Source organism: Echinops telfairi, unplaced genomic scaffold (assembly GCF_000313985.2).
Source record: "Echinops telfairi isolate 266 unplaced genomic scaffold, ASM31398v2 ScPeMD7_2;HRSCAF=8, whole genome shotgun sequence".
NCBI classification, from domain to species: domain Eukaryota; kingdom Metazoa; phylum Chordata; class Mammalia; order Afrosoricida; family Tenrecidae; genus Echinops; species Echinops telfairi.
Genome location: NW_022103898.1, coordinates 8,210,637 through 8,235,312, shown reverse-complemented (window position 1 = coordinate 8,235,312; position 24,676 = coordinate 8,210,637). Strand labels below are relative to the sequence as shown.

The 24,676-nt window shown below is 59.3% G+C and overlaps 2 protein-coding genes across 3 annotated transcripts in view; one reads left to right on the top strand and one right to left on the bottom strand.

Moving 5' to 3' along the window:
- Positions 1-18,034, top strand: part of TMEM184B (transmembrane protein 184B) — a 21,420-nt gene extending 3,386 nt beyond the window's left edge. Inside the window, exons 3-9 of one of the 2 annotated variants that reach the window (XM_045291734.1) lie at positions 9,410-9,500; positions 9,869-9,944; positions 13,458-13,549; positions 14,453-14,622; positions 14,828-15,022; positions 16,596-16,616; positions 17,380-18,034. In XM_045291734.1, coding sequence (XP_045147669.1) covers positions 9,410-9,500; positions 9,869-9,944; positions 13,458-13,549; positions 14,453-14,622; positions 14,828-15,022; positions 16,596-16,616; positions 17,380-17,621 — 887 coding nt within the window. In that variant the 3' untranslated portion in view covers positions 17,622-18,034. The remainder of the gene's footprint in view (positions 1-9,409; positions 9,501-9,868; positions 9,945-13,457; positions 13,550-14,452; positions 14,623-14,827; positions 15,023-16,595; positions 16,617-17,379) is intronic. The other variant, XM_004700250.2, reaches the window with a different exon arrangement.
- Positions 18,035-23,002: 4,968 nt separating this feature from the next.
- On the bottom strand, positions 23,003-24,070 carry MAFF (MAF bZIP transcription factor F). Its single transcript, XM_004700249.3, has 2 exons — positions 24,008-24,070; positions 23,003-23,449 (listed from the first exon to the last, which is right to left on the bottom strand). The coding sequence occupies exons 1-2, from the start codon at positions 24,041-24,043 to the stop codon at positions 23,003-23,005; spliced, it is 483 nt and encodes a 160-aa protein (XP_004700306.1). The 5' UTR covers positions 24,044-24,070.
- Positions 24,071-24,676: the final 606 nt, after the last annotated feature.

Genomic DNA, 24,676 nt, shown 5'->3' with positions numbered 1-24,676 from the left:
CTGCCCACTCCTCAGGCTGGTGTGCCCTCCCCACCACAGTTTGAGGTAAAGTGACCAGACGTGCGTGTCCCTTCATGAGGCTCTAACGCAGCTCCGACACGGCCACCAGGTGTGCTCTTCCCTGGCCAAGCAGAGCCCTGGGCACATCAGGTACCGCACACTTGTCCTCCAGGATGCTCTAGCCTCGCTTCCTGTCACCCTTTGACTCTGAAAATCCCGACGACTCCCAGGACACAGGGCATGCCTGTGGGTTCGGTGGGGATGTGGAGGCCCTAGCAGGAGCGGCTATAGCCCGGCCTGCCCTGCCATCTGCCACAGCCACCTGGTTGCCTTTCCCAGCCGGCCCTGAGTCTCTGTGGATGTCCCAGGACACTCCGCTCTGCCCTTGGCCTCCTAGTTCTCTGGCCCTTTGTGCTCTTGTTTCATTTCCATCGTCCCCAGCCTGGCAGGGCCAGCATGGGCTAGGGGGTGTCCAGAGTGTTTGAATGGATTGGGAGACTTTAATAAAATGCCTGCGTGTGCTGTCCAGCGAGAGAAAGAAAGACACGGGCCTTCTACTGCCGTAAAGAGTTCCAGTCTCGGAAACCCACAGGGGCAGTTCTACCCTGTCCTATCGGGTCACTACAATGGCCGTGAGTGAGTGAGTGAGTGGGTGTAACATGCAGGGAGCCCTGGTGGTGCAATGGAGTAAGCATTGGACCACTAACCACAAGGTCGGAGGTTCAAACCCATCCGCCGCTCCGAGGAAGAACAATGAGGCTGTCTGCTCCCATAAAGACCGACATCCTCAGTAACCCTGCATGGGGCAGTGGGTGTGCTGCATTTGTCCATGTAGGGCCTCATGCACTTCCCAGGCATCCCTCTTCCCAGCCAGCTGACAGCAGTCAGGCAGGGTGAGGGCGGGGGTGGGGGACACCTGGGTGCCCGAGGGAGGAACAGGGTGCTGAGAACCCCTAACCTTTCAGTTGCCAGGCTCGCCCTGGCACCCAGGAGCACCACGGCTCTCCTTGCTCCTTCAGAAGCAGAGAGCCGCTCCTGCACAGGCCTGTCCCGCCCATGTAGACCTGGGTGGATGCTGGCCTCTGGGTGTCAAAGCAGGGGCGCAGGACACAGCCAGGGGAGCCCCCCGGGGTGCCGCTCCCAGATGGCCGCAGCAGATGGTGGACAAGCACCTCCTCTGGAAGCCTTTGTTCCGGCCCGCCTGCCCTGCCCTTCAGCCCAGCCTGCACGCACCTCAAAGGAAGCCCGCCTCCAGCAAGTACCTCCCCTAGCAACAGCCTCTTACAAACAGCAGGGCAGCTGCACACAAGCTCGGCAAGTCAGGGGGCCCCTTGTTCCACGGCTGGCCCATCGTGGCCTCACTAGCCCTCCGCTCTGTGTCTCCGGCCATCACCTGCTGTTCCTTTATTTAGCAGCTGGCCGCCCAGGATGGTGGCCCTCAAGGAGCAGGTGTGCAGTGTGTCCCTTAAAATGCAAAATGAAGGGAATACTGGTTCCCGGAAAAGGGGCAAGTCGGGAGCGCAGTGTCCTGGGCAGAAAGGCTTCTGCCCTGAATCTGCCAGTCTGTACCATAAGGGGACTCAGAGTTGGGCTTCTTTTGAAGGAGATTCTGTAATATTTACAGCCCCCCTCCCTCCCACAAAACTGCCATCACTGCTGACTCATAGCAACCTATAGGACAGGGTAGAACTGCCCCTTGTGTGTTTCCAAGACTGTAACTCTTTATGGGAGTAGAAAGCTCTGTCTTTCTCCCTCAGAGAGGCTGGTGGTTTTGAACTGCTGACCTTGCAGTTAGCAGCCCAGCACGCAGCCACTCGGCCACCGGGGCTCCCTGAATTAAAGTTAAACTGAACCAAACTTTTATTTTGCTTGAAACAATTCATGCCCAAGATCTGAACGTGAAACTGCTCTTGCCCCTCCCCGCTCCCAAGTTCCTGGCCCCAAAGGCAGTCACTTTCAATCCCCTAAGAGTCACCTAGGGGAAACAAAGCAGGACCCTTACACTGGTGATCCTTGCGTTTTCAGTCTTGCATGGTGTTAACAGAGACTGCGACTATCGGCCGTGTGGCTTTGGGTGTGTGTCTTACATCCTGTGGACACGCTGTCGGGAGAGACAGCATCGACCCCGTCAACCGGGAGAAGGACGTTGTGCTTGGTAAACTAGAGGGGCAGCAAGAAAAACAGGGGAAGCCCTCAGCGAGGTGGGCGGACGCAGTGGCTGCAACAACGGGCTCAGGCGGGGTAGGGACAGTGGCGAGGACGGCGCAGGACCGGGCAGTGTTTCCTTCCGCATCGGGTCGCTGTGAGTTGGAACCGACTTGGTGGCACCAAGAACCACCGAGATATGTGTTGCTTAGCGTCTGTTTGGGAAGTGTCTGACTACGCATCGGTCCGTCGCCAGGGCACCCAGGTGTCTTGAGTGCCAGGCACCAGCCCTTCGTCCGGGGGTTGAAGCCCCACTTATGCCTTACAGCTGTGCCCAACCCAGAGCCACTCGCCCACAGGTAGGGGCCTGGCCTCATCGCCCAACCCTGAGTCCCTGACTCAGTAGGTCTGGTCTCTGTGCCTTGCCTGGTGTGGTCCCACAGGGCAGCAGTAGCTCCCTTGGCCCCATACTGCCTCCTCCCTGGGCGAGTCCTCCCAGACAAGCTGGCTTAGCAGAGAGGGCGGGGACAGCCAGGCAGGACTTAGCCGAACGCTAAGAGAGGTGCCCACCGTGGGAACTGCCCGGGCCAGGCCATGCACCCACACAGCAGACACTGAACCACTGTGCACCCAGGAGCCCACTGCCCCACAGATATCGGTGCCCACAGCATCCACGTCACACAAAAGATTTTCTCTCCCATAGCACGCATCCTACCTCTAAGTCTCTCTTCAGTACCTGCGTCTCGATGTCTCTGTGAAGGCCGGTCCAAGCCCAGCCTTGCAGAGCCCCAGCACACTCGTCCTTTTCTGTGAAACGTCTTTACTTCCACGGTGGTTGCTGTTGGCCTTGGTCCTCTGCCTTGCTCAGCTCTTTGTGCCTGTTGTTCATGAAGAAGCAGCCAGGTGGCGCAGCAGTTAAGCCAGGGCTGGGACCAGAAGCCTGGAAGTTTGAACCCTTGGTGGTCAAAACCCAGCCAGCCACTCGGACCAGGAAAATCTGCCAGCCTGCTCCTGACAAGGATGGCCACCAGACCCACCCACCACCATCAACTCAATTCGGGCTCAAAGTGGTCCCACAGAGAGGGTTTCCGTGCTGTGAATCTTTACAGCAGCGGGCGGCCTCCTACCCTGAGGAGGTGCCGGTGGGTTTGAACCGCTGACTCTATGTTGAGCTGTCCCACAGCACCACACACCCTGCGGGGCGATTCTGCTCTGTCAGACAGGGTCACTGTGAGTCGACGGCACAGATCCACAGCTTCACGAATTGTGTTGGTCTGGGTGGACTAGAGAAACAATTTCACAAACACGCATCTGGATCTAAGAAAGCTTTCTGTACAAGAGCAGTTGAATATTGAGAAAACATCGCAGCCCAGTCCAGATCAAGTCCATAAGTCCAATATTAGCCCATATATCCAATACCAATGTATAAATTCCTCTTCAGACTCACGCAACACATGCAATGACGCCGAATGCAGGAAGATCACAGGCCAGGGGGTGGGAAGTCTTGTAGATCCAGTGGCGTTATAAGCATCTCAGTGCTGGCCGGGGTCTCCACATGGCTCCTTCAGCTCCAGGGCTCTAGGGTAGCTCCAGATGTGTCTTGTCAGCAGGAATGTCTCCCAGGGAGTCAGCATGTGTCCCACCTCCAGCCAGCTATTTTTCTCCTTAGTGCCTCCAAATGAGGTCACCAAGCTGCCACCTGATTGACAGGCTGACCTCCAGCCCTTCACTCTTAAGTCTCAAATTGACAACAGATTATGTAACGACCACACTAACTTACCCCCCAGTTGCTTCAGTTGAATCGTGCCGAGAACGCCTCCTTCCCAGAGCTCTCGAGTGGCTCGGTTCCCTGGCAGCTCTGTGTTCTTCCCGAAGCCCGTCTCTTCTCTGCACTCGGGACGGCCGGCCGCTCCCAAGGCTGGTGCTGGCCCTTCCATTCACCGTCATCCCGGTGCCTCTCCTGTCCCTCCTCTCGTGGTTTTTCTTTTTGGTTGAAACACATCTTCCAGGAGCTCAAGGCAGGTAGTCTCTACTCCCAAACCACACGCACCACCAGCGAGTCGGTTCCCGCGCAGAGCCACCAGGCGGTGTAGCTGGTAATGCACTGGGCTGCTGCCCACAAGGCTGGCAGTTGGAAACCCCCAGCTGCTCCCCGGGAGAAAAATGAGGCTGTCTGTGCTCGTAAAGAGTCAGAGTCTCGTAAACCCTGTATCGTTCAACCCGGTGCTACAGGGTCACTGTAGCTCACATTCTTTATTAGTTAAACTAAACTTCCAGGGTTAATTAGGGTTTACAATATGAAGATGACCTGCAGGCAGTACTTTCAGGGCTTCATCCAGCCTCCATGTTGAAAATACCGGAACCTTTGGAGTGATGGGTGGATGGATGGGTGGGTGGATGGATGAATGGATGGATAGATAGTTGGATGGATGGATAGGTGCGGATGGATGATAAATGGGTCTGTTTGGTGTTTGCCTGGGAATCCAACTCTTCAGTTGACAGTCACCCTCTCTGACTTTGGCGGTAGGTTTTCTTGGTCTTTTCTGCTCCCAGTTCTGTGGGCAAACCTACTAGTTTCTGACAGTTATTTGCCTGTGTATATGACCTGCCTTAAAAAATAACTGATTTAGGTGAAAGTCTGCAGAGCAGACCTGCAGTTTTACATTCAACAATTTCTGCCCCTTCTTCCATCTCATCCACTTAAGTCCCTTCAAGGGACCGTCGGTCGGTCCCCTCCTTCCGCCGTGTCTCCTGTTACCGCTCCCCTTTCGAACCTGCTGCCCTTTGGGAAGGCCCGCGCTTTTGGTCCTCAGTGGGTGATTATGCTGATCTGGGGGGCGTTCATTTCAGGTCTGAACTAAGGGCCATGGTCTTAGGAGTCTCACCTGTCCCTGTCTGACCAGTTAGCTTGGTCTTTCTTGAGTTTGAGCTCTATTCCTGTTTCCCTCCTGTCCCCTTTACTTTTGGGGGCTGGTCTCCATCCCCAGAGGCAGCTTCCATTCAGTGTATTGGGCACCTACCTGCCGGGCACTCTGAGCTGCATGCTTGTGCCCTTGGGCCTTGGAAATGTCCCCTCCCACTTTCCCCCCACCGGGAATTCATTTAGATGGGTGTTGTCCTTTGAGATGGAGCCTAGAATGTTCTTTGCAGTTTTCTGGCTCTTTTCTGTGTTCCACATGAAAAAAAAGTTTACCTTTGAGCGTTTCTAAAGTCGTTTTGTTTCTTCTACCACCATGTAAATATATGTCAGGAGCCTTTCCTTGGTCTTGTGTGTGTGTGTGTGTGTGGGGGGGGGGGGTGTCTATATATAGAGACATACTCTGCTTGACTTTGGAGCACTCGAGGCTGCCTCCTCTCCTCACTCTGGGCATTTTACTCACCGTTGTCTTCTGCTCTCAGCATTGTCTTGATCCCCTCTGAGTTCCTTTCATTTGTTTATTTGCTTTGGGTTTGGGCCTGGGGTCAGCGCTCTCCTCAAATGCCTGGTGTCCTTGGCTGTTTCTGGTACACCAGGATGCACTGCCTCGGGCTGGGCGTGCTAGGGCACCTGCGCTCCCCTGGCATTTTCATGCGGTGCTGGCCGACACGGGGCGAAGGCTCTCTGATTCTGCGCCGGCTTCCTCCCAGTGGGGTGTCCTCCCTTCCACTTTTACATGTGGATTTCATCTCGGCTTTCTTGAAGCTTCCTCAGCCCGCCGCCGGGCCAGGTTCTCCAAGGACAGAGTTATTCCTAACTTCCACGAAAGTAACCTTCTAAAGGTCCCGGGGCCAGATGTTTAACTGCTTTTCCGGTTTTCAACATTTCCCATGGTTCTGACTAACCCCCAGCCCATTAGCAGCACCACACTCCATCTGCCAAATTTGTGTTGGCATCTCGTGCCGGTGTTCTCCTTCACTTTTCTTTGTTCTGGGAGGTCCGCACCTTCTCCCCTGTCCCCCAGGAGAGCGTGTGCACCCATGTATGTGTGTGTGCGCGCGTGTGTGTGCGTGTGCACACACGCTCACTAGTATGCTGGGTGTGTGGGGCAGTGCAAATGGGTGTGTGCTTACCCCAAGACCCACAACTTGATTGTGGTGTTCCCATTGACTGTGGAGAAGTCAGTGGCCCACTCAGGTCCCACAGCTCATGGCGTCCTACCAAGAGGTGAGCCTCCCGACCCCCCAGGGTGTTTGAGCGGAAAGGCCGGAGGAAGCCAGGGGAGAGCCGAGGAGTGGGGGGTGGGGGCCAGTGCTCAGGAAGGAGGCCGGCCTCACGGTGCCTCTGTGGCAGCTGGACCGTCCCTGCTTCCCCATTGACGCCTGCCTGGTGCCTCCAGGGCTGGCTGCCCACTGTTTCCCATCACCTCCTGGGTACAAAGCCTCACCTCCTTCCTACCTGGAGGTATCGCCCTGTGTTTGTCCAGGTTGACTAGAGAAACAATCATGGGAGACTCATGTATAAGAAAGAGCTTTCCATTAAAAGTACTCGTATATTGAGAAAACATCCCAGCCCAGTCCAGAGCAAGTCCATAAGTCTGATGTGAACCATGACATCGAATGCAGGAAGATCACAGGCCAGTGGGTGGGAAGTCTTGTGGAACCAGTGGCAGTGGAAGCATCTCAGCACTGGCAGGGGTCTCCACCTGGCTCCTCCAGCTCCGGGGCTCTGGCTCTATCAGCATAGCTTCGTGTAGCTTGTCAACAGGAATGTGTAGCAGAGAGTGTGGGTCTGGCCTCCGGTGAGCTATTTTTTTCTGTAGCGCCTCCAAATGAGGTCATCAAGCTAAATTCCGCCCCTTCACTCGTAATACCCTCAAGTTGACCACATTGAGTGACCACCACAGTCCCCCTGATGACAAACGTGACAGAAGGTGACATCAGTTACAACAGTTCTCCCAGGTGGCCCCGAGGACTCAGAGCCTGCACTCCCACCTGGGAACCGCTGGGCCAGGCTGGGCGTTGAAGGAGTGCTTCTGCCTGCAGACTGTCACCTCTCGTAAAGATGCTGGTGTGACACGAAGGGAGGACACCGAAGGACTAGCCTCCCAGAGCCTGGCCCGAAGCGAAACACCTTCGCAGGCAGATGGCACAGCAGGGACGGCACCACCCAGGGCTGCTGGTAGACAGAGCCGAGGATGGTGGGAACCCAGTCAGAGAAGGGTCCTCAGGAGGCTGTAGGGGAGGGGGGATGTCAGGGTGGTGAGCAGCAGGACCCGGCGGGGTCCACAGAGGATCGGGAAGCCGAGAGCCAGCCAGGGGGGGGACTGCCTGCTGGAGTGGCTCCAGGTCCTAGTCCCCCGTGTCAGGCAGACCCGTACACCTTAGGGTCTCGCTGTGCTCCTTCTCACAGAGCCTTCTCTGCTTCTGCTCCTGCGTTCTGGAATTCCCTTCTGTTGCTGGTGGAAGCCGGGCACCATCCAGTTCTTTGGGCCTCAGGGTCGGGGGACCAACTCTGTATGGTCCCTTAGTCCCTTGGACTCATTGTGTCCGGATGCTTTTGGTTTTCATCTCTCTCCTTTCCTCTGGACGGAGGGAAGCCCTCAGGGGCACCTTTAGCTGGCTGCTCACGCGCGGTGGGACGGTCTTTCTAGGCTGCTCTCTCAGTGGAAGCACATCTGCAGGCCTTCTCTTCCGAGGTGCTCTCTGCCGCCATCAAGGCCGTGCAGGCCCACAGCAGCCCTGGAGGACAGGGCAGAAACCTCCCTGTGAGTTTCCGAGACGGTCACTTCTGAAAAAGTAGAAAGCCTCCTCTTTCTCCCGAGGAGCGGCTGGTGGCTATGAACTGCCGGCCTTGCAGTTAGCGCAGCTTGTAACCACAAAGCCACCAGGGCCGCCCTGGAGGAAGGCCGGGGACAACAGTCACCCACTGAGCTGGCTGAGCAGTCACTGAAGGCTCCCGCCCAGCAGAGACTCCCGATGTGGAGTCCCTCTGCTAACCAGGGCGCAGAGCCATGCGCCACTGTCCCCCTTCCCCTCATGTCTGTGGGCTATGTGCTGTGGGCGGCATTTTTACAAAGTGTTCCCGGGGTCCCCCCCACCCCACAGCAGCATCTGTGAACCTTAATAGATCAGCTCACCTGTGTGTGGTAGGAAACACCCCACAGGTGACCCTTCTGCAAAGTGAAAGTCACCTTGGGACTAAATGTGCACCGCCAGGAGCCTCTGCCTGTTCACACGTGTAGGGCCTGCTGAGAGCCAGGTTCCGTGCCTGCTTTCTGGGGACAGGGGAAATCAGATGGCCCCAGTGCCAGGTATGTGGCTGTGGATGAGGTGGTCCCGGCCCCCCGGAGTAGGTGGGGGTTGGGCTGGGCTGGCAGGTATAAAGGGATCAGCAAGGGCAGAGCGTGGAAGGGTCAGCTAGCCTGCTCAGAGGCATTTAGTGCTGGTAGGATATCAAGTGGGAGGGGTCCTCTGTGACCAGATAAGCCAGGCCCTCGCCTGTAGCAGCTCAGGGATCCCCCTGGCCTCTATGTGGGACACACATGGGATGAGAAGGTGCCCCCTGCCTGTGGGCACCTGCTGCCCGCTGGGCTGACCTCACCTCTTCCTGACAGCCTCAGCCCCTCACTGGACATATCTCTTCTCCCTCAGCACCCCTTCCTCCTTCACCTTCTCCTCCTCCACTTGCTCCGCCCTCTTTCCTGCCCATCAGCTTGCTTCTGGTGCCCGCCCGTATCCACTGTGCTGACTCTGCAGAACCCCCCGGGCAACTCACAGAGCACAATGGAATGCAGCATTTCCAGCACGGCACAGACACCTGCACCCAGTCCGGTGCTCACGGGGCATGTCGGGCTGGGCTCTGGTGATGGCCAGCTGGCTCCCCCAGGCCATCACGACAGACTGGTGCCCGGGTCCCATGGTCAACAGACAGCTCTGTGAGTGGCCGTATAGATGAAGGTGTAGCTAGGCACTCGCCAGACGTTTCACCAGAGGTCCTGCTGGAGGGTGTTTGGGGTTTGTTGGTTTCGAATCAGAACCTATAGTGCCGAGAATGCCACATGGGTTTAATACACAATGATGAAGCCTATACCTATTCAACCATCATAAAAACCTGCCAGTGGCCAGCACCCTGAAGCCCGTGTCCACCCGATCCCCACCCTCTGCCCTCCACACAGTCCCTGATTTGTGGCCATCGCGCCGGCTTTTTTCTGGGGGGTGAGTGCGGCACACACACCAGTGGATGGATATCCCTTGTCTCTTGTGACTGGAGCCAGGGGGGTGAGGGGCTTCTGCTGTGCAGGTACCTGGGGATGGGCGTGACCTCTGCTGGCCCCTCTCCCCGCAGCACTGGTCATCTATAACTTCCTGAGCCTATGCTACGAGTACCTGGGAGGAGAGAGCTCCATTATGTCCGAGATCCGAGGGAAGCCCATTGAGTGAGTATGCGCCCGGCCCTTGGCTTGCACGCCTCTCCTGGACGAGGGCCAGACCGCTCGCTTGGACCCTAGGGTGGCGGGAGGGGGCCCCTCTCTGGCTCCTCCTTCCTCCCTGTCCCTCTCCCTCTTCACTCAGGCCTTTCCCAGGTCCTTCTTGGGTCTCCCACCTGCAGCCTCCCTACAGCCAATCCCTCTGCAGCCGGCTTCCTGCACCAGTGGGTGGCAAGGCTCCCTTGGGCCTCTCCCTGGACCGGCCCTCAGGCTGGACAGTCCAACCCCTGTGGGGGGGCGGGGCATAGCCTTCCCTACACCCATCTGCCGTGGGCACCAGCTTGCTGCTTACCGCCTGTCTCCCCCTGTGTCTGCAGGTCCAGCTGTATGTACGGCACTTGCTGTCTCTGGGGGAAGACCTACTCCATCGGGTTCCTGCGCTTCTGCAAGCAGGTGGGCCGGGTCTGTCCCTGGGAACCGTAGTTTGTGGGTGGCACCGGAGGCCCCTGTGGCTGTGAGGGCCCCCTGCGGGACTGCCCTGGGCCCCTCCTGTGGAGTTCTCACTTGGCACAAAGCTTCCAGGCCCCATACCTGCTCCTCAAGCTGCGCAGGGCTGCTGGGGCCACGGTGGCCAGGGAGGGTCCGATGCAGCCTGGGGCAGGAAGAACTAGTTTAGACGCTTGCTCCTTTGCTCAGGCCTCAGCGTGTGAGCGAATCAGGGAGTGTATGGGCATTCTAGAAACTTCCCATCAACTGTGGCTGCAGAGTGGGGGCAGGGAGGCTTCTGAATTAAAGACACATGACAAAACAAGCCCATGCATCTGACAGACAGGCCCTCAGCTTCCAGCTCCCTCACCTGTGGCCCCAAGCAACCTGGGTGGAGGCAGGCGGCACCACCAGTAAGCTTGTGACCGTCCGAGCTCAGCCTCTGAGCCACTCAGCCTCTCTGTGTCAGTGACCCATTGCTGTTTGGACAGAAACACCACAGTGGACAGCTAAGAGAAGTTCCTTCTCTCATAATTGGCGGAAGTTCTGTGGTGTGGTTACTCGCTGGGCTGATGACCACAAGGTCATCAGTTCAAACCAACCAGCCAGCTTCACGGGAGAAAGACGAGGCTTTGTGCTCCCATAAAGAGTTACAGCCTCAGAAACTCCAGGGACAGTCCGACCCTGTCCTATAGGGTCCCTGTGAGTCAGAATTGACCAGATGGCAGTGAGGCTGGCCGCTGGTTCTCACACTGGAAGAGGCCGGGAGTCGGACTTTGAGCACTGGCTCTGGGTCAGCCCCCTCCATTTGCATCGGAGAGGGTCTTGTTTCCCTTCGCCTGGGGCCCTGGGTTTCTTGACCTGCACTTGTTTCCACCTCAGTCTCCCTGGGTCTGGGGGCTCTCATTGCAGGGGTACAGGGTTCCAAGGATGTGCTCTGCTCCCTCCTGGATCGTCTTCCTGATGGCTGTCAGGTCACCGCCCCCCATCACTTTTCTCTCCCATAGCGCTTGTAGAAAACCTCTGCCCATGTCAGACCAGGGGTGCTGCCTCCTGGACACAGTGTGGCTGTCAGGTGCCATTGAGTGGGTTCCGACCCACAGCGCCCTGTGCACAACAGGGAAACCCGGCCCGGTGCTGCCCAGCCTCACAGCTGTTCCTGTGCCTGAGCCCGTGTGGCAGCCACCGTGTCCCTCCGTTTCCGCGGGGGCCTTCCTCTGCCCCTTTACTTTCCCAAGCTTGACATGTCCGTCTCTGGGGACTGGTCTCTTCTGACAGCAGGTCCAAAGTGTGTAAGATGCTGTCTCACCACCCGTACCTCTAAGGAGGACACTGGTCCAACTCATTAACCCACAGAAGTCAGGATTTACAACACATCACAATGGAGGATGATTAGATCGGGAGGGGGGTGGTTTGTATAATAGCTACATGTTCACAGAACTGCCAGACCATCAGGCATCCTGGCTTAACCAAGTGGGCACATACTTATGGAGGGCACAGTCCAGTTCATGGCCCCCTGAGCTATGAACTATGTCCTCTGTGGGGTGGGCCCACAGAGCTCAGCTCCTAGGAGATCCTCAAAGGGGGGGTGCCCAGCATGGGAAGCATGGAGCGCAGCGACTGGCATGGGCACGCACACACCACCGTATCAGGTTCAGGGGGCCACACCCAGCAGGCGTAACCTCAGCCTCCGCAGCGTCTCCTTAGGGCCTATCTGGAGGGGACAGGAAGCCCACAGCTGCTCGGGGCTAGCCCTCAACTCCTCCCTGGCCAGACACCCCAAGCCTGCTTCCCTCCTCCCAGCCCTTCCTCCACTGGGTGGCCACCCTCCGAGTCTCCCCTCTGGAACCACAGGGCCAGGGTTAAAGTCTGCACGCAGGGTGGGGCCCTCAGCCATTGTTGACCCTGCTTCCTGGCCTGGCTGTGACTCACTGCCTGGTGCCATGGCTACACCAGGCATGACCGCTAGCTCCCTCAAGTTGCCTGGACTGGAGTCTAAACTGCCCCCAGTTCCGTGGGCCCAGGGGCCACTGTCGCTGTTCCTGGCGGGGCAGGAAAGTGAGGTCAAGTCTTGCCTTTCCCGAGCAGAGCCTGAGGGACAGGAACAGCCTCCGGGACCAGCCTCTCCTAGGTCTGCTGGGCCAGCCTGGATTAGACCCACTGTCTTGAGCTCCGGGACCTGGTAGCTTTCTGGGTGGCCTCCCCGCTGCCTCCCACCCCCAGCCCTCATTAACTGAGCCCTGAATCTGAATCGGGGAGCCTGCTGGTGGGAACACTTAGGCGCCTGCAGCCACTCGTTCTTCTCAACCGTAGTCTTCCCATCTGTGTGGTGGTGAGGTGCACAGACGAAACACTGCCCGGGCCTGCGCCGGCCTCACAATGGTTCCCGAGCCCGAGCCCCTGGGTGCAGCCACCCCGTGTCCGTCCATCTCTTGGAGGGCCTTCCTCTTTTTCACAGCCCCTCCTCTTTACCAAATATGAGGTCCCTCTCCAGGGACCGTCTCTCCCAACATGTCCAAAGTATGGAGACAAAATTCCGCCATCCGCACCTCTAGGGAGGAGCCCCCTGGTGTTCCTCTTCCAGCAGATCCGTGTGCTCTGCTAGCGGTCCGTGGTACTTTTAATATTCCCTCCAGCACCGCGGTGTGAAGGCATCGCTCCCCTTCTTTGCCTCTCATCGGTAGCGTGGGGTTGTTGACAGGTCTGACACCACGGCTGCTGGGAGGGGGTTCCACAGGCTTTCTTCCCGGCCGCGGGGTCCCTGTCCCCTCTCGAGTCACACTCTTCTAGCGTCTTCGTTTTCGAGAGGATGACTCAGGTGGTCGCTTTAGTTTCCTGAAAGCGGGGCTCAGTGAGGTCTTTATGGACTGGGCTGACGTGAAAGGCCCTGAGACGACCCACCACGCTGTCACCTTTGGTTCCCACAGCAAGTACCCCATGCCACCGTGTTGGCCACGGCCACCACACCAGGGAGCCTCTGTTCAGAGGTTAGCGATGACCACGGGCATTCTGGCAGGCGACCTGGAATTGGAACTACAAGTGCAGGCGTCCACGGGCAGGGGCCGCTTCCCTCTCCCCACTGCACGCCCCGCTGGGTCGGCTCCATGCCTGGCCAGACCCCATTGCTCAGCCTCAAATGGCAAGGAGGGAGAGAGGCCAAAACCCACCTGTGCCCTGTGGGCGGCTTTGTGAGCAGGGCCCTGGCCGGTGCCCAGTCCTTCCAGTCTCGAGCTGGTCCTGCCCGTCCTACCTGGCAACCCGAGCACCCTGCACTGTCTCCACCAGCCTTGGCTCAGGCCACTCCCCCTCGGTGTGTGTGTGGGTGTGTGGGTGGGTGGTGGGGGTTCCTGGCCCTTCTCTGCCCAGGAATCCTTCTCCGATGAGCCAGCCTGTGCCTCATTCACCCTGCCTCTCCCCCCTGGCCCCTGCTGGCCTCGGGTGGGCTCACATTTGTGTCCTGACGGCCCCCTCTCCCAACAGGCCACGCTGCAGTTCTGTGTGGTAAAGCCACTCATGGCCGTCAGCACTGTGGGCCTGCAGGCTTTCGGCAAGTACCGGGACGGTGACTTTGAGTAAGCAGTGGGGCAGATGGGTCTGGGGGTAGGAGGTGGGGGTAGGTGGGGGTGGAGGTGACCTTTGCTCAAGGGAGGGTGCTGCAACTGGCATACACCACGACTTCCTGTGAGTGGAGGAGGCAGGATGGCCCCGGCCCCTCCCTCACCTCCCTGCACAAGCCCCGAGGTCCTCAACGCCTGTCCCCTGCACGGACAGGCTGGGCCAAGAAGGTTCAGTGAGTGGGCCAGACTGAGTCCCTGCACTCCCTGACAGTGGTTTGCACACACCTGTCTGAAGAGGGGGACCTTCAGTCACAGCCTCCCCACACTTCTGGATGCCAGCCAGCGTCCGTGTGGGGCGAGTGAGGAGCCTGAGCCTCAGAGAGGGGCCGGAGCCCGCCCAGGGGGGGAAAGCAGGGCCAAGCACAATGTCACTGCCTTGGTTGGTGTCTTCTGCCTGAGTGGGTTCGTGTATCCCCATCCCAGGCCTCCAGTACTGTGCTAACTTCCATGGCACCATCCCGGAACATCAGGAATGCTTCCCTCTCCCCTACCAGGACCCCCCTCCTTCCCAACATGAGCCCCACTCCCACCAAGAACAAGACCCTCCAGAGTCCCTTCCTTCCCCACATGAACCTCCCCTCACTGAGACCCCCCTGCCCTCCCAACATGAGCCCCACCCAGCACAACCCCCACGAGCCCCCACACCCCAGCAGGCACCCTCCTCTGTCCCCCCAGGAACATGGGCATCAGAGCTGGGGGCAGCAGCTAGGCAGGTCCTTGAGCAGCGGGGCAGGGCCCCTGCCCCACCTTGGTGACTTGCAGAGCAAGACAGAGTGTGACAGAAGGTGGGCGTGTGGCAGGGAGGAGGAGGGCAGACCTGCCCCCCCACCAAGCAGAGCTTGCTCCCCGCTCCCGCAGCGTCTCCAGTGGCTACCTCTACGTGACCATCATCTACAACATCTCCGTCAGCCTGGCCCTCTACGCCCTCTTCCTCTTCTACTTTGCCACCCGGGAGCTGCTCAGCCCCTACAGCCCTGTGCTCAAATTCTTCATGGTCAAATCCGTCATCTTTCTCTCCTTCTGGCAAGGTGAGCCTCCTCCCAGCAGCGCCCACCCAAACTGGGTCTGGGTTTCTGGGGTCTCCTGGAGGCCGGGCTTTGCCGCAGTATAGACCCCACCCTGCCCTCACTGGGCTCCGTGGGCTTTCGAGGGGGCTGCACAGAGGAAGGTGGCCTGGGAAGGGGTCTAGCCTGGAGTCAGACACCTGCATGCACACACACACCCATCCCCCAGGTATGCTCCTGGCCATCCTGGAGAAGTGCGGGGCCATCCCCAAGATCCACTCGGCCCGCGTGTCGGTGGGCGAGGGCACCGTGGCTGCGGGCTACCAGGACTTCATCATCTGCGTGGAGATGTTCTTTGCGGCGCTGGCCCTGCGGCACGCCTTCACCTACAAAGTCTACGCGGACAAGCGGCTGGACGCGCAAGGTAAGGACCAGGGGCCCCGTGGCCCCGCCCCAGGCCATCCTGCCTCCCGGGATGGGAAGACTCTCCCCTCCTGCACTCACAGGAAATGGACCAATGACACAGATGCTCCCTCTGGCCACTTGGCAGGGGTCGTGGGGCCAGGAGGGTCCTGTTCTGCAGTTTGTCAGAGCCCCTCCTGTCCCCTCTTGCCAGCACCTCGGACACTGAGCCTGGCCATGTCTCATGATTTGTGGCTGGTCCCGTGCTGGAGCCCACTTGAGACAGTGGGGCAGGGACCCTGGAGAGTAGACAGGGTGTTGATGGCTGTCCTATGACTTTCAGTCTCCTCGTCTTTAAAAGTGGGTTATTTCTAGAAACATACTCAGACGGGAGCACTTTTAACTGCCCTCCTTTCCTGCCTCACGTCTGCCAGTGTTTGAGGACCAGGCCTGGGGGGGACTCTGCTGCCCTCACCCCGGGTTATGTTAGCATGTCCTGGGGTCCCCCGACCTCAGCGCTGCTGACGGCACTCACTGGGTTAGCTCTGGGCGGGTGTGGGTTGACAGCTCCCTAGGGAATTTTGCGGGAGGAGCGGGCAGCAGGAGGGCTGGCCTGGTGGCTGCCGAGCTCGTCTCCTGGTCATCCTGCAGCTGCCCAGTGAGAAACTGGAGAGAGGCCCCTGGGCCGGCACCTCCATCCCCACAGGAGCAGCCACCAGTGGCCTGAGACTGGGCTGCATTGAGTGGATGCATGGTCAGGGGCTCCAGACGCCCAATCCTGGCCCTCCCCTGGTTAGCCAGGACAGGGTGGAACGGCCCCTGTGGGATGGAAAGGCCCATCCTTCTGTGCAGAGTGGTGGGTTTTGAACTGCTGACCTTGCAGTGAGCAGCCCAGCTCGTAGCCACTGTGCTGCCAGGGTCAATGCCAGGGCTGTGGGGTGTGCCAGCTGGAGGTCGGTCACTTTTCAGTTCTTGATGGTGCCAGGTGTGCTATGCTGGCTGGGGCTCACTACGGCCTCTCAGTGCCCATTAGAAGGGCCAGCGGACACTTCTACAGGGTTGAGGACAGTGTCCCCTACATGTGGCCCTGGCAGAGCCTGTGTCCTTGGGAAACCATTCAGTAACACACACACACACACACACACACACACACACAACCCCATGGGGTAAAGTACAATGCCCTAGCCCAGCCGTCAGGGGAGCTAAAGCTGCCCCTTGCCTCGCCTGCCCCTGCCAGTGCCCAGCCTGCCTTGGCCCCCAAGCAGGCCTGGATCCATAGCTGGCCCTGCACCTGTGTGACCAGGCCTGAGGAGAGGGGCCAGGGTCTGTCTTGGGTACTGTCTGGACTTGAGTCATCAGTTTGGGAGGGGGTTCCCTCAGTTTGCTCTGTTCTCTTTCCACACCCTGAAAAGGACGACCCTGGGAGCCAACTCTAGGCCCAGGGTGGGGTGGGGTGGGGGATGGGGTGTCTGGCGTGCTGGCCCGGTGGGCTAGGCGGGTGTCGCTCACTCAGTTCTCTCTTCTCTGTTTCTCTGGCTTCTCTCCCCACCTCCCCTCCTCACCCCCCGCCCCCTGCTTATTTTGGCTGCGGGCAGTGCCAACGTACGGCCCTTACGGTAGGTCCACCCTTGGTCTGCACGTTTGTCCTGCACGCCAGCCCTGGTTCCCTGCTGTCAACAGCATGCCCCTGCTCCTGTTCCTCGTCTGTGTCCCCTGTCTTCTCCCCCAGCACCAACCCGTCATGATGATACCATTCTCCCAGGAGGCTTTGCGCCCCCCCGTCCCGGGGGCTCACAGGCCCCACTGTCTGTTCGGCAGTTACCTGGAAGAGCGAGTCACATTCCAGCAGAAGTCCTGGGTTCCACTGGGCTTTGTGGTGTGGGGGTCATTGGTACCCTCCGAGCCTGGGGAGTGAGGGGGACTTGTCCATGAGGGGTGGGGGCACATAAGCCCGGGGAATGAAGCTCTTGGCCCTCAGACTGCTCAGTGTCCTTCTGCTGAAGTGCCATGCCCCCAAGCCTTGTCCTGTTTGGGTGGGACTTGGTCTCTGGCTACTCCAGACACCAGGCTCACAGGCCGGCACCTGAGGGTGCTGGGCTCATCTGTCCGCAGGCCAGTGTCTGGGGCTGTCTTAGGAGTCCCAGAGCTTAGGGACCGGCCAGTATCTACCCAGGGCCCTTGAACCTGCTGCCATCATCCTAGCCGGGAACCCTACTCCCCTTTGCCTCCCTGGGGGACTCCTTGCTGCCCCTCATTGTGGGCCCCATCCCCAGCCAGCCAAAGGAGGCCTTTCTGGCCACTGCCCCCTCCCCCAGGTGGAGTGACCCTCCCGAGGGTGGAAGGTGGCCCTTGCTCAGCCGCCCCGCCTCCCGCCCACAGGCCGCTGCGCCCCCATGAAGAGCATCTCCAGCAGCCTGAAGGAGACCATGAGCCCCCACGATATCGTGCAGGACGCCATCCACAACTTCTCGCCCGCCTACCAGCAGTACACCCAACAGTCCACGCTGGAGCCTGGCCCCACCTGGCGCGGCAGCGCCCATGGGCTCACACGCTCCCACAGCCTCGGCGCTGCACGGGACAACGAGAAAACGCTGCTGCTCAGCTCAGACGATGAGTTCTAGGCACAGGCGGGCTGCCGGGCACAGCAGCTGGACTGCCTAGGGTGGGCCCCCTGCCAGCCTCATGTCCAAGCCGAGCTGGGTCAGCCCTGTCATGTCTTGGACCAGACGTATCACTTCCAGAGGAACCGCCAGCTGCCCAGAGGGCGCCTTCAGGAAAACCTCCCCGGGGCCACCCCTGAGCACCTGTTCCAGGGTAAAGGCCCGCAGGGCGGGGACCCCCCAACCCCCACCTCACCGCAAGCACGCGCACGTCCTGTGGGGCACTCATAGGACCAGCCACATCCAGGCCCACATGCTTCCAGATGCTTAATGGACTAGCGGGTGTGGGCTTCAGGCCCCACCCCAAGATTACTCCCTCCCTCAGACTCTCACACTGAAATTTGAGGCCCCAGCCTCTCCCTGCCCTGTCCCCAGCAGCTGTGCAATATTTGACCCAACTCTCCCTGACTGCTCCCTCCCCACCCTCCTGGCCCAGTGCTCACCCAAATCACAGGGCAGGACTGGGGCAGGGCACAGGCTCTTTGGGGACTTCCCCTCCCCCCTATGCTGCAAGGATCAGAGCCAGACCCTAAGGGCCATGGTCTGCCTCGGCCCCTCTTATCTTGACCGGACCTCTCAGAGAGGGGCCTTCTGCCCGGCTGTCTCTTCCTTTTGCCCTGCTGCAGCCAGCCAGCAACCCCCCAGCCCTCTCCTGGGGGGCCCCTCTTCCCAGCCCCCCGGTTCTCCCCATTTCAGAGGAGAGGTTCTTGCGTCTCAAGCCAGCCTTGAAGGAGTCCAGGCCCCGGACGGGAGGGGTTGGGCCTGCTGCGGGGAGTGGGGCGGCCCCCACCCACGGAGCACCGCTGACCTGCCCCATCCGGTCCCTCCCTGTTTCTTCTGTGCCTTAGTCACACGTGAAAGCTCTCCCTCCCCGGGCCCATCTGCCACAGACCTTCCCGGGGTTGCTAGTCAGCTCTGGCTCTTGGTGGCTCCTGCAGTGCTGGGCTTCCGAAGGAGCCGGGAGCACCAGCGCCCCCCTGCCCTTGTCCCCTCCCAGGACCAGTCCCCAGGCAGGCCAGGCTTCCATGGGGCACTTGCTGTCTTGGGAAGAGTCTCCCATGTAAGGCCTCTTCTTATGACAGAACATCCCCTTGTTTGAGACCCAGAGGACATCTGGGTTTGGGCTGTGGCCACCTGGGGTGGGGGTGGGGGGCTGCCTGTGGAATCAGGACTTTGCTATGAACCCCTTTAGACCACTCTGGAGGGAACAGGCAGCCCTATGGAGAAAGGATTTCTGGGCCTTGTGGCCAAACCAGCCCTTGGGGGTGGGGGGTTGTCCATGGACCCCTGTGGGTGGGGTGCCAAAGCCCACCCCCAAGGCAGGTGGCAGGTAGGTGCAGGCCGTCAGGGCGAAGCTTGGAGCCTGCTGCCACTTGCCTCCACACTGTCTCCTTGCCTCCCCGTCCTCCTTCCAGGCCAAAGTGGGTCTCGAACTCACTGCCCTTGGTCTTGCCCCACCTAGCACCGGCCCACTGGCATGGTAGGGTGGGGAGCTGGTGGCAGGAAACCAGCAGGCCCCAGAGAAATGGGGGCTTGGGACAGGGGCCCACCTGCTCCATGTCCCCATTCCTAGGAAACCTACCTTGTCTTTATTCTTTAAAAAAAAACAACAAAACATTCCCGCCCCAAGCTAGAGTAGTTCTTTGTACGTAAAGAATACTTGACACCTTCCTTGTACTCGTATGAGAAACCAGAGCCCCTAGTTTTGTATCTCGTGTGTGCCTGTCAGGAGTGCCACCAGAAAACCGCTCTATTTTGGTCCCTGTGACATTTTAAATGCGCGACAGACGTGAGCAAATAAAGTGAGAAAGGAATATATATCTGAGAACATACAGACGTCACGGAAATCTCTCTGCTTGCGGGGCAGGTTTTCCTTGGGGAGGGGGCAGCGGGGTCTTCAGAGGCCCTTCTCCTCCCTGTGTGTCCTGAGTAGGTTATGGGAAGGGGGTCAGGCCCCCATTGGACAAAGTGTCCCCCCTCCCCTCCCAGCCGGCCGCCAAGGTGCTCACGGGGAGGGTCTCCCCTCCCCATGAAGGCTGGTATGCATTTGGGTAGCAGGGCTGGCAGAGGCTGGACAGGGGTGGGGTTGGGGGTGGGCTTCCTCAGCACTCACAGGCCTTCCAGGGAACCTCTAGGTGCCCCGCGGGAGGGAGGGAGGGAGGGAGGCAGGCCAGCCACTGCTGACAGGACCGTTCAGGAATGTGCGTGGGTTGGGAAATTCCCAGCCGCCTCTGCCTGGAGGTAAATAACCGGACTACAACAGGCCTTACGTAGTCTGCCCTTCCACCCGCTCAGCGGCCCTAGGTTTCAGATCACCGGCCTGATGGGGGCAGCCTGAGCCTGGCCTGAGCGGGGACAGCCGCTGGACCAGGCCTGTCCCTTCTATATGCAGCCTGACCTGTCCCTGCCAGCCCGCCATCCTCCACAGGTCGGAGCTCCCCCAACCCCGACTCCCCGCAGGTCAACAGAGGCACCCCTTGTTGGCCACGAACCTACGTTTGACTTGACTCCGTGTTAAAGAGTCAAACTGCCCCCTAGGAAGCACTGGGGGTGGGGGGCGGTGGGCTGTCAGGTAAATATTGTGACTGTGAACCTCAAGATTGGAGCCTGGGCGGTGTTAGTGGTCACAAGTTGAGCTGCGATCCTCAGGGTCGGCAGTTCGAAGCCACCCGCAGCTCCTCGGGAGAAAGACTGGGCTCTCTACTCTCATCAGCAGTTAGTCTCGGAACCCCACCAGGGCTCACTGTGTGTCAGCATGGCCTCAACGGCAGCAGGTTTTGGTTTTGGAACCTCGGGGTTGGAGGTTCATGCCCACCAGCCGCTGGGAGGGCGTGGCTTTAGAGCCTCGGGAAACATCGGGTCACCCTGAGTTGGGATCCACTTGGTGGCAGTGGGTTTGGCGTTCATCTCTATTGGAGCAGAAATTCAGCCCTCGCTCGCCCACTCACTCTTTCTCGTGCTGCTGGGTGGGTTCAAACCGGCGACCTTTTGATTAGCTGGTCATTATGCTGCCCGGTTGAAGTTTGTTGTTGAATCCATGTTGATTCTTACAGATCCGTGTGACACACAACTACCCTGAGGAAGGGCAGAAACCCCAAACCCGGCTCACTGCCACCAGTCGGCACCGACTCATGGCGACCCCCTTTTTTCTAGGCCAATAAGGGGCTGGCAAACTCTGCCTCTTGAGCCACAACTCCGTCTCTCGGTATGTACATGCAGCTCTGAAAACACTGGAAACGTGTGAAGGGTTTAATTTGTTTTTAAGGTTCTTCAGATCATGGAGATTTCAACAGACTGACGTCTCTTGGATCTTAAACTTGAGGGCCAGGATGGACTCTTCTAGCTCAAGTTTGCCAACCCTGGTCACGGGCTTCGTGGCCTGTCATCCACATGGAAGCAGGTTGCCACGGCTGTCCCAGTGGCTTGGCTGAGGTTTTGAGTTGCGTCTTTGAAGGTCACACAGCTAGGGTGACCTGCGCTGGGTTCAAACCCTGCTTTCTCTGATCTACGGTCCCTAGCCCCCACCCCCACCCCTCATTCCTTCTCAGGGTGCCTCAGAACGCCTACTGTCCTGGGTTGTAATACCAGTGGGTTTGGAGCCCCGAGGACGAAGTGCGGCCCTTTCTTGGTGGGCCCGAACAGACTGTTTCCCTGCCCCTCTCCCTTGGCCTTCTGGAACATGGGGAAAATATCCTCTACTTGGCGGGGCAGGATCAAACCTTGAGGTAAAAGAGCTGGAAAGATTGCTCCGACATCTGGGACGTTCCCCCTTTGGGCAGGACTGTTTGTTGGTGCAGAAGGGATGCTCAGGGAGTGCACCCCTCAAGGCCATGGTCCTTGGTGAGATGGCTCCACTGTCCTCACCTTCTGGCCCTGGGGACGGGAGGAAGACCACAGGTTTCAGCCCTTCCTGCCACCACCCCCTTCTCCCTAAGGCCGGAAGTTAAGCAAAACAGGGCCAGCTTCCCCGCAAGGATCCTCGCTGGGGTTCAGGGTATACCTCAGTTTTTAAGCCCCTCCCCTGCAGAGCCCCCTGCCCGCCCCCCTCCCTAGTCCAGGACATACACGGTTCTCTGTGGAAAAAGAGAATCTGACTTTATTCAGAAAGTCTACAAAATACAGAAGGCGGATAACTCGCACACTGTCAGTCAGAAAATAAATAAATTTGGGGAGCCGGGCAAATATTTTTTTGAAACTTTTTTTGGTTCTCATTAGCGTCCGGCTTTCCCGAAATATAAGATGAAATGTGATTTATTTGCAGATATAAAATATAAAGTCCAGCTCCGGGCCACCACATGCCTTTCTCCAGGTAGTGGGCGCTAGGGATGGCCCTGGCTGGGGAGAATAACTTAGATTCGTGCAATAAATAAAGAAAGGGGGGAGGAACAGCTGAATACAGTGTTGGGAGAAGGGTGGGGCTGGGACGCCACCAACCCCCCCTTCCCCCTTGCAGGAAAATGGCAAGGTCTGGCTCAGCCTCCAGCCCACAGTGGACACTCCCAGGGGAGAGGCAGCCACTCCCTTTTATGGACACCTCCCCTTGCTGTAGTAGGACATCACAATCTGTCTTCTTGTTCCCCATCTTCCCCTTATTCACAGTGGTCCCTTCCAGGGCCCCCCTCTCTGGCTAGCCAGCTCCCTGGCCCATACTCTGGGCAGCCTGGTGCAGTCACATCGGAGCACCCTGGCTGGCTCCTCCCCCCTTCCTCTATCACTTCCTCTCTCCTTCTTCCCTTCTTCCAAGCTTCACCTTTTTCACTTCCTGTCTTCTGCCCATTCCCCCCGGGAAAAAAACAAACCACAGCTAGAATCTTGGGGCAGCAATGGGAAGACGTGGCTTTTGGCTCCGGCAGGACCATGAAGTGACATGTGGCCTTACGCACAGTCATGTCCACTGGTAGCTTCAGTGTCCCCATCTGTTAACTGGGCTGTTTCACTAGGTGACTTCTGCCCTGGGCAGAGGGAGGGTCTCACTCAGCCAGGTAGCCCCCCACCCAAGGACAAGGCCAGAGCCTAGTCTGAAATCCTGAAGCACTGGGAGGGAGGGGGGACATTGGCACCATCTGAAGAGATTACAAATGAGGCAGGCCGTCCTCCCCCCACCTCTTCTCCGAGCTGTCTTGCCCCCCCCACTCATCATCCTACTGATCATGGCTCTCCCCACGGCTATTGGCCCTACTTCCGGGGGTCACAGGAAGACGCCAAACCCTGGGAAGGTCTGGTGGCGGCAGAGCTCCGGGGCCTGGGGCTGAGACCTCGCTTAGGCACTTTGGAAGGTGGGCAAGGGGTTGACGGGGGCCAGGTTGGAGGGATGGGGTGGGGCCGGGTGGGCGGGGCGGGGACTAGGAACAGGCGGCGGGGGCGGGGCCTGGCCCGGGGGCGGGGCCCGAGCCGGGGGCGGACTTGACGATGGTGATGACGCTGGCGGGGGCCACGAGCGCGGCGGGCCCGCGGGAGGCGGCCACGGAGCGCGCGAAGCCCTGCAGCGCCTCGCACTTGCCGCGCAGCGCGTCCAGCTCCAGGCGCATGGCGGCGTTCTCGCGCGCCAGCTTGTCCACCTCGCGCTCCAGCTCCGACTTCTGCTTCTGCAGCTCCTCCTTCTGGCACACGCGCTTCACGCGGCAGCTGGCGGCGTAGCCGCGGTTCTTGAGCGTGCGGCGCCGCTGCTTGAGCCGCGTCACCTCCTCGGCCGAGAGCCCGCGCAGGTGCCGGTTGAGCTCGCGCACCGACAGCCCCATCAGCGCCTCGTCCGACAGGTGCGGCGTGTTCTCGCTCAGCTCGCGCTTGATCTGCGGGCAGCGGGGAGGATGCATGGGGAAACTGAGGCTCGGGCACACTTCCCCTGCGCCCTCACCCAGCTCAGGCAACATGCTGGTACTGGGCAGGACACCTTTGATCTCCTCCTCTCCCCTGGCATCCTTCACCTCCGGAAACACTTGGGGGAGGGGGACCTGGACAAGCCCCCCACTCCTAATCGGAGAGAAGCCGAAGATGGAAAAGCGAAAGACCCGGTCAGATGGGCTCCGAACCCATTCAAGGATTCCGTGCCCTGCAGGCCCGGCCTCAGCCAGAGAAACCGGCCTGGAAAGCCCCTTGGAGGACCTGCTGCCCAGTAGGGGATGTCCCGATGGGGAAGCAGGTCCAGAGAGGGAAGTGACCTAGCCAGGGGCACAAAGCCTGTGACCAGAGCCCATCAGGAGCGCCTGATGCCTGCTGAGCCACCCTGTGTGTGTGTGTGTGTGTGTGTGTGGGAGTGGGGGGGGGCTCTTGGAACTAGGGACGTGGGAAGGGATAGGAGGCTCCTGGCTGGGGGTGAGAGGGGGCTAGAGCAACAGCGGCCTACTTACCTTCAGGGCTTTGCTGGACAAGGGGTCCACAGACATGCTGGCAGGCGGTGCCTTCTTATCAGACCTAAGAGATAGAAGAGGCCAAGGTCACGAACCCCACAGAAGTAGAAAAAAATCCAAACTTGGGCTTACAGGCCCCTGCCTGTCTCAATATGTACACCACCTTCCTGTGCCAGGGGTGCAGCCAGTGTGCCCCCCCTCGAACTGCCCCTTCCAGCCTCAGGGCCTTTGCACATGCTGCTTACATCCCCTTTCCCTTTCCTTCTGTCTCTACACAGCAGCTGTTGGTCACTGAGGTCTTTGCCCAGGGACCAGCTCCTCAGAGAGGTCTTCCCTGGCCAAACCAAACCAAACTCACCAGTACTGACTGGGTGGACCCTTAATAGGACGGTGGAGAATTGCCCCTGTGGGTTTCCAAGATGGTCACTCTTTAGGGGAGTGGAAAGCCTCCTCACAAGGTGGCTGATGGTTTCGAACTGCTGACCTTGTGTGAGCAGCCCAACTCGTACCCGCTCTGCCACCACGGCTCCACCACGGCTCCTCTTCCTGCCGTACCGTGTTGTTTAAGTCTCACATGCTGATCCCCCACAGGACGAGGGAATTGTTGCCCCCCAGGAGGGCCGGCTTCACTGGGACAGATCAGCACGTCTTTCTCCCCAGGAGCTGCTG